This window comes from Bidens hawaiensis, unplaced genomic scaffold (assembly GCF_021521415.1).
Source record: "Bidens hawaiensis isolate Kalapana, Puna unplaced genomic scaffold, B.hawaiensis_p1.1 tig00021031_1, whole genome shotgun sequence".
NCBI lineage: Eukaryota > Viridiplantae > Streptophyta > Magnoliopsida > Asterales > Asteraceae > Bidens > Bidens hawaiensis.
In genome coordinates, this window is record NW_027493250.1 from 161,616 (window position 1) to 170,254 (window position 8,639).

Consider the following 8,639-nt stretch of genomic DNA (forward strand, 5'->3'; position numbering starts at 1 on the left):
GGGAAGGTTCGTCGTCAACACGATTCTATACGGTGCCCGGTGAAGACATCAGACAATTAAACGAGTTGGTCGGTCGTTTGAAAACAAATGCCACGGAAATAGGAAACGACCTTCGATCATCCAACAAACAACAAGAAAAGCTGAATCAGACGTTGGAATTACGTCAAATGAAAGAAGACTACGAATCCCTCAAAGCGGAGGGGTTTCACGAGGAAGCCGCATAATTGTTTCAACGACGACGTCAAAAAATGCGCGAATATTACAGATATTAGTATTATTTTTAGTTATGTTTTTTTTTATTGTTTTCTTTAGTTATGTTTTTTTTATATTTTTAGTTATGTATTTTTTTTGTATTTCTTTTTAATTTTAATGCATTTTTATTTAATTATTTAAATAAATTGGTTTTTATTTGATTAGTTTAATTATAAAAAGAAAATAATAAAAAAAGATACTGTGATTACACCCTAAAAACAAATTCCAGCTCTTTGCTGACTGAGCGCTACGTGTCACAATTCGCCCCCCCAATTTGTAGCCCCTCCACTACGCATAGCCTAACAAGTGTTGAAAATGACTTTACGAGCGAAATCTGTTGTAGGACAGCTACCAAATTGATGCCTATTATTCTGGTTGCCTACTTGCATCTTATGGAACCATTTACCAAACGCCTTTGTTTGCCGGTAAAGATCATGTGATCTAGCACCCATTTCATGGAGATATTAGCTAGTCCAACTACTAATTATCGAGCTATGTCTTAATTATCTCCCTTTATTAACTCTCTAAAATCTAAATGAAGAAGTTATACTGATCTGTTAACATATTTATTATTATTTCTTTTAAAACTTTTTAACGTCAATTAGTTGAATTTTTTCCCAAAAGAGTGTTGTGGGAAAAAGTATTTACTAGAATGGTGTTCATTTAAAAGTATTTACTAATTTAGTGTTTTTAGCTTTTCTCACTCTTGATATAATTGGATAACCTCTAATTTTAATAAAAGAAACTAGTTTTAATATTTTGTAAACAACTTTTTTTATTAAATACACCTGCAATTTTTTTTAATTTAAAAGAAAACAAATTTTTTTTAATTTGCATGTTTCACAATATTGAAAGAGTTTTTTCGTTGTATTATTAAAGCATGTTTTTTTCTTTTCTTTTTTTTTTTTAATTTGCAAGTCTCGTACGTTGGAAGAATTTTCGTCATATCATTATTAGTATTAAAACGCCTTATAAAAAAATAATACATATGTTTGGTTTTTTTTCTTCATATTATCTGGTAACTTTTATTATTTTTATAATTTCACTTTTTATATAATCTTTATTTTGATTTAAATTATACTTTGTGATAATTTCACTTTTTAGCAAACCATTTTCTTATATACATAAGTGCATTACTTTATATAATAAGATAAAAAGGTATAACATTTTTAGACAATGGCAATATATAAGTTTTAGCTTGATGAGGCTACACATGAAATTGTTGTTTGAATTACCATATTTGAATTCAACGGATAAAGAAAAATAAATTTGCCAATGGCAAACTTGATCGGATAAGAATTGTTCACAAGTTGAACAAGGGCTCAGGCTTAAGCTTAAAAACGAACCAACTTAACTCGACTCGTTTATTTTAACATGTTGACAAGTCAAGTTCAAACTTGACTTGTTGAAAGCTTAAGCTAGCTCGTGGCTCGTCAAGATGGGTGGTTAATTTTTTTTTACAATAATTATATCTAAAAGACAAAACAATATACACGTAATAAAAAATTTATAGACATAAAAATTTATATAAGGATAATATTTGTTCATTTTTTATTTATAAAGATCAGAAAAAATTTATGTTACATTTGTTATTATATATATATATATATATATATATATATTATGTTATTATTATATTAAAAACATGTTTATTTAATAGAAGAAAAATAAGAACATAATTATTTAATTTAAAATAAAATCTTACTTTTAAAAATATTCAAATAGTTTGTTTTTATAGGCTATCCAATGATATTATGAGAGAGAAATCCAAAAATACTAAATTGGTAAATATTTTTATAGAAAAACCATTCTAGTAAATACTTTTTCTCAGAACATCCTTTTAGGAAAAAACTCTCAATTAGTTAGTATGTAGGTATACGAGTAATTAACTCTAAGGCTGAGGGGTGTGGGGGGCTCTAATGGGGGCTTTAGTGGGGGCTCCAGCCAATAATATTATGAAGTGTGGCAGAGAGAGAAACTGGATAAGGGGGTGTTGGAGCCCCCGTTGGAGCCCCAGGCCCTGGTGTGGAGGGGCTCCAGCAGGGGCTCCAGCGAATTTTTTTTTTATTTTTTTATAAATATATTCAAACAACGTAATATTAAAAAAACTCATAAATTATTAAAAAAAACACACATTAATAAAAAAACACATTAATATCTAAAAATAAAATAAAAATTAAAGTACTAAAAAAAACATTATTCTTATTCTTCGGCTTGGTCTTCTTCGATCAACCTCTTTCGGATACGTTCCTTTTGCTTTTCCATTAGCATTTGATCGACCGGATTTAGGTTACTGAAGTCTCTAGTAAGGAAGTCCAAATCTTTCATTCGACTTTTTTCCTTTTTGTCATTAGAGACCACCTCCATGGTTTTGTTGAATTTATTGAGGGATTCAACAAGATTGGCGATGTTTACGGCTTCCCCCTCAGCCGGTTTTTTCCCCTTGGCGTCCCTTCCCAATGGCCGCCTCCTCGGCGGTGAAGACGTTTCCTCCTCCGCAATGTTTAGGTCGAATCCAACGCGGCAATCCGACCCGATTGAAGTGCTATACGCTCCAGACGAACTAGTTTTAGTCCGTTTCGGCCGTACTTCCGCATCAACGTCCGGCGCCACCAGCTCAACCCACTTGGAACACCTTTTCAACCTCTCCCACAACTTTAAATCGTCCCACGTCTTCACCGTCCCATACCTCCGCAAACACTCCTACTTCCACTCTTCGACCGTGAAATTGTAAACCGCCAAATCATCACTGCCACTTGGTCTCATACGACCGCTGTTCCTGTTGAAAAGATTAGTAAACAAGCCGAAAAATTTTCTGATTTCGGACCACCGACCTGAAATCATATCGGCGTTCCGCTCTGTACTCCCAACGAGCGTATAGAACGTCTCCCTAACCTTTGTCCAAAAAATCTTGTTCTTTTGGTAGTCGGCTGCAAAATGATTAAATAAATTAGATTTCCATTTAACTTTTTTATTTAACTTTTTTATTAAAAATCATTTTTAAAAACGTTAAAACAATTACCGCAACGCCGATCCTCAGAAATGACTATCCAAGCCCGACACAAGACTTCCTTCTCATCCGATGACCACAGAGTGGTTTTCTGTTTCGTCCTCGGAATCGAAGCCGGTCCCGACCCGTCCGTTGCAAGTTGTTTTTTCCGGTGGACGCGTCTTTTTGGTCCCGTAGCTTCACCGTGTGATTCTTGTGTCTCCGGAACAACAAAGTTAGGAGACGGTTGTGTGTTGGATGGTTGAAAGCCGGATGATTCTTGCGGCTCCGAATAAAACATCGGTTGGTGCGGTGACGACCATAAATCGTCGTCAATATAATCTAAATCTAAGTTTGGGTACCAATTTCCAGCCATTTTTTTTAAAAAAAGTTGGGAAGATGGGTTGATTTTGGGTTTTATTTTGAAGTTGTGGTGATTGATATGGGTGAAATGGGGTATTTTATAGATGAAAAAACGTTTTTTTTTAATTAAATAAGAGCCCAACGGCTCTTTGTATATGTCCAACGGCTCTTTGCACACTCCCCTATGCCACTTTACTCTCTCTTCTGCCGCTATTCCACTCACGCCTGCATGATTTTTCGTGCTCGCGCCCCGCTAGCGCCCCGGTTGTGTGGTGTTAGCGCCTAGGGGCGCGAGCGGAGAGGCTCTAGCGCCCCCGTTGAAGCCCCACACCCCTCAGCCTAATGATAACAATAATAGGAGTAATAGTAATACTAGTTATTACTATTATATTCTCCAAAGTCACGCTTACATAATTCCATATCATCACTTTCACATACTAACCACTCCATTCTCACTTTTTCCCGACACACACTTGTTCCCATTATGATCATCTCGAGATCCTCCCCACTCTCCACGGTCAGGATCTTCTTTCCCTAACTTTCACACCCACGAAACATTCTTTATGCTCCTTTGCATGCCACCAACTTATTATATATATATATTCACTTCACTCCGAACCCAAATCTCAAATATAGTCTCTAATGGATCACGAACGACCCGAAACCGAGCTAATATCAATCCCGGCAACGCCCAGCGATTCCACGCCAGAAATACAGACCCCGTCTGGCCAACGGTCGCATTCCAAGGAGGGTGGGAAGTCGTCGGCGGGATGGACGCCCACGTCGTTTATATCGCCAAGGTTTTTGAGTCCCATCGGGACGCCCATGAAGCGGGTGCTGGTGAATATGAAGGGGTACTTGGAGGACGTCGGGCACTTGACGAAACTGAACCCGCAAGATGCCTGGCTTCCGATCACCGAGTCTAGGAATGGTAATGCGCATTATGCCGCGTTTCATAACCTTAACGCCGGTGTCGGGTTTCAAGCTCTTCTTTTGCCCGTTGCGTTTTCTTTTCTCGGCTGGTAACCTTTTTTCCTTTTTAACTTTAACCCGCACTTACCACTTATTTGAGCCTCAAACCAGTTGGTTGAGACGCATCTTAACTAATAATAACCATCACAGCTGACAAGTATTAATTAATTTTATTATTTTAGTGAAATGGATACGAATTAGTTAGAAAGTATTCTAATGTTGGATTAATTGTTATAGATTTAACATGGTATATGCATTTTTATATTATTTTGCTTTTAATCAAGATGTTATACACTGCTATATGTATTTCATATGCATTTTATCATAATTTCTTTAAGTCTAATAATTTTTACAATTTATATATGTTCATACTTTGGGCATAAGAAAGTTGTCTTATACGTCACATAAAGACATCATTCCCTTTATCTTGTCGAATAAAGTTACAAATGATATAACATCATGGTTTTGACTTTTGAAAAAGAAAAGTCACAAATTTAACTTTAAATCAAATGATCTAACATCATAGTTTTGACCGAAAAATTGGCATAAACTTTCTTTTTCATATTTTTATCCTATATAATACTATTTCATCATCATTACTATTTTAATATGTTGTATCACAATTGCTCAATTATATTTAGCTTTTTATTTAAACTGAACTTACTATTATAGTATATTACGATCTCGAAAACATCATTTAATGATCGATTAACGTGTAAAATTAACTAGCTATATTAAAGTTGTAGTAAGTGATCATATTTTAATATGCTCTAAGTTTGTCATAGAAAAAGAACAGATATTATTATGCTAAATAAAATTTGTAATAATCATACTTTATTTAAAACTTTGTGTGCTCATATGTCATATTTTATGAAGGATGAAGCATACAACAATATATTATATATACTAATAACAATGGATGGTCGTAACTTCGTCTGTGGTGTAGATTATGGATATATAGCTAAGCTATGAAGAGACATGTCACCGAAACCTAAATACGCCGTCGTTTCAGAAAAATAAAAATAAAAGGGAACATAAAGTTCGCTTGTAATATGTGGTGTGCTGCATGTATGATGCAGGAGTTGGGGCATCATTTCATTAACCATAGCCTACATATGGCAACTATACACCTTATGGATCTTGGTTCAACTTCATGAAGCAGTCCCCGGCAAACGATACAACCGATATGTTGAGCTCTCTGAAGCAGCATTCGGTAAGAATTTATAGTATTCGGTTTTCCGTCACTAAAATCTATCACATTCACATTAATGAACCTCGTAATAACGTTCACTATTTAGGAAATCGATTAGGAGCATGGCTTTCAATCTTCCCAACCGCGTACCTATCAGCAGGAACCGCGACCACTTTGATTATTATAGGCGGTGAAACAATGAAACTCTTCTTTGAGACCGTTTGTGGGCCCGTTTGCACATCGAGTCCGTTAACAACAGTCGAGTGGTATTTGGTTTTTACCTTTTTGAGCATTGTTTTGTCTCAGCTTCCAAACCTCAACTCAATAGCCGGGATCTCCCTCGTTGGGGCTATAACTGCGATTGTTTACTCAACCATGGTTTGGCTCCTATCGGTTAGCCAACAACGACCGGCTAACATATCTTATGAACCCGTCGCGTTACCTTCATTGACCGCTTCTGTGTTTTCGGCTTTCAATGCACTTGGTATTATAGCATTTGCCTTTAGAGGCCACAATCTTGTCCTTGAGATTCAGGTAAGTTTGACTTTTAAGTTCAGAAAGTCTGTTGGTCAACTTCAAAACAAAATTATATTGTTCAAAAGTTTAATGCTAGGTAAAAACACATATAAAGTTGTATACCTTTGGAAGACTCCTGTGTTTGTGTTGTACTGAAATGAATATAAAATCTGCATGTGCAATATAATTGTTTGACCTCAAAAGTCAAACTTTACGCTACTGAGTGTTTTGTTGCATTTTCGCAGTCAACAATGCCATCGACGTTCAAGCATCCTGCTCACGTGCCAATGTGGAAAGGAGCCAAGGCTGCATACTTCTTCATCGCCATGTGTTTGTTCCCGGTAGCCATTGGCGGCTTTTGGGCTTATGGAAATTTGGTGAGCTTGTAACTTTGTATAGTTTTTTGGGTTAATCACACTAATAAAAACCTCTGTTTGATAATACTAGACATGATTTGTTACGTACATAAATTTTTAGTAATTCTCTTTATCATAATTAGAAATTAGGCGTTCACATGGGCCAGTCTTTTAACTCAAACCGAAAATCCAGTTTTTAGGTTTTAGCAAAATCAGTTGTTTTTGATTTTTTCAGTTTTGTTATTTTAGCATTAAATATAATAACTTTGGACCCAAAAAAAAAATTGAACAAAAACAATGAATGGCAGAAAACTCTAAGCCTAACTTTTTTTTTTCCATTTTTTGTATTTAATGATTAATTGATTTTTAAACGTTTGGAACTAAGATTTTTGAGATATATCATTTAGTAATTTCTTATAGATTACTCAAATTAATTAAATGAAGCATAATTCATAAGCCAACACATTATACAAAAGTTGAGATTTTCGGTAATTATTGTTTCAGCTCGGTTATAAAAGCCACTAAGGTTTTTTCGCGTTCAATTAAGTTTTTTCGTTTTCGGTGCATGCAAAACCGAAAACAAACCATAAATTGGGTTTTTGAGTAAGTTTTTTCGTTTTCGCGTTCAAACCGTATGTTTTGGTTATCGGTTTAGTTATGTGGGTTATTTTGGTTTCATGCACAATGATTAGATAACATTAGGTCTATTTTGTAATCATCTTTGTTATACTTTCATCAAGAGTTTATCATACTTTCTGATTTCAAATTTCAATCTTGTAGATGCCTCCAGGTGGGATGTTGAACGCGTTATTCGGTTTCCACAAACATGACATATCAAGATGGTTGCTTGCAATAACGTTTCTACTAGTCGTCTTCAGTTGCTTGAGCAGCTACCAGATCTACTCCATGCCTGTTTTTGACAACTTTGAAGCGAGCTACACCCACCGCACGAACAAGCCATGCTCAGTCTGGGTGCGGTCAGGGTTTCGAGTGGTATACTCGTTCATCAACTTCTTCATAGGGGTGGCTCTACCATTCCTCTCGAGCCTAGCCGGATTGTTGGGAGGGCTAACACTTCCTATCACATTTGCATACCCATGTTTTATGTGGGTGCTCATCAAGAAGCCCACAAAGTATAGCTACAATTGGTACTTCAATTGGTCACTCGGGTGGCTCGGCGTGGCGTTTAGTGTTGCGTTTAGCATTGGTGGGATTTGGAGCATTGTTGACAATGGGTTGAAACTTAAGTTCTTCAAGCCTAGTTAAAGATTGCATGTTTTTGTGGTTTTGGTGAAAATTATATATATAGCAATCATGTTAAGTAGCGAAAAGCTTTTTATGTTTGCATTGTGTTTTAAGTTCGTATATGTATAACTTATGGAATTCTATAGCTAAACAAGGAATATTTGAATTGATTTTGTTAGTTTAGTTTGAATTTTTGGATTATTCTTCTATGAACATTTGGTCACAAAGTTAAGATGTCTTTACTTCAAATGTCACACCCTAACCTAAAGCGGATATGTCGGGTCGTGAGCTGATTGCTTATAACTCTCAAGGTACTATAATGCAACAGTTAAAATGACAATATATATTAATAAATTTCAAATATTCCAACAAGGTTCAAATAAACAACGTACAAAATTCCATAGAAAAAACAAATAAAACAAAATCCAAATTTTAAAGCTTCTATCTCCTTCTCTTGCATGCAAACCTAAGTTTCTTCAAACAAATCCTGATAATCATATCATACGTTGACCCACATATGCGTTAAAAATACAATAGTTTGTCAACACGAGGTTGGGTGAGTAAAATACCAGATAAGTGAATATATAATATGTATAAAAACGTGCAAACTGTATTAAGTGCGATAAACAATTTAACCAAATAAGCAAGTTAATAAGTTGTCGGTAAACACGAGGCCAGATGAACTGGACGATGGCTACTACGACGTTCGTATGATCATACTATTCGGTGATTATGATGGACCTCTCCGAATGGG

At 35.5% G+C, this 8,639-nt stretch overlaps 1 protein-coding gene across 1 annotated transcript; it reads left to right on the forward strand.

The window, feature by feature from the left end:
* Nucleotides 1-3,992: 3,992 nt before the first annotated feature.
* Nucleotides 3,993-8,059, forward strand: LOC143562529 (lysine histidine transporter-like 8). Its single transcript, XM_077050305.1, has 5 exons — nucleotides 3,993-4,626; nucleotides 5,656-5,789; nucleotides 5,875-6,302; nucleotides 6,530-6,661; nucleotides 7,421-8,059. The coding sequence occupies exons 1-5, from the start codon at nucleotides 4,247-4,249 to the stop codon at nucleotides 7,904-7,906; spliced, it is 1,560 nt and encodes a 519-aa protein (XP_076906420.1). The 5' UTR covers nucleotides 3,993-4,246; the 3' UTR covers nucleotides 7,907-8,059.
* Nucleotides 8,060-8,639: the final 580 nt, after the last annotated feature.

Excerpts from the sequence above, each read along its gene's own strand:
- LOC143562529 (XM_077050305.1), top strand. The coding sequence starts at position 4,247 with ATGGATCACGAACGACCCGAAACCGAGCTAATATCAATCCCGGCAACG. Across the intron at positions 4,627-5,655 it reads GCGTTTTCTTTTCTCGGCTG|GAGTTGGGGCATCATTTCAT; the intron begins GTAACCTTTTTT and ends TGTATGATGCAG. Across the intron at positions 6,662-7,420 it reads TTTGGGCTTATGGAAATTTG|ATGCCTCCAGGTGGGATGTT; the intron begins GTGAGCTTGTAA and ends TCAATCTTGTAG.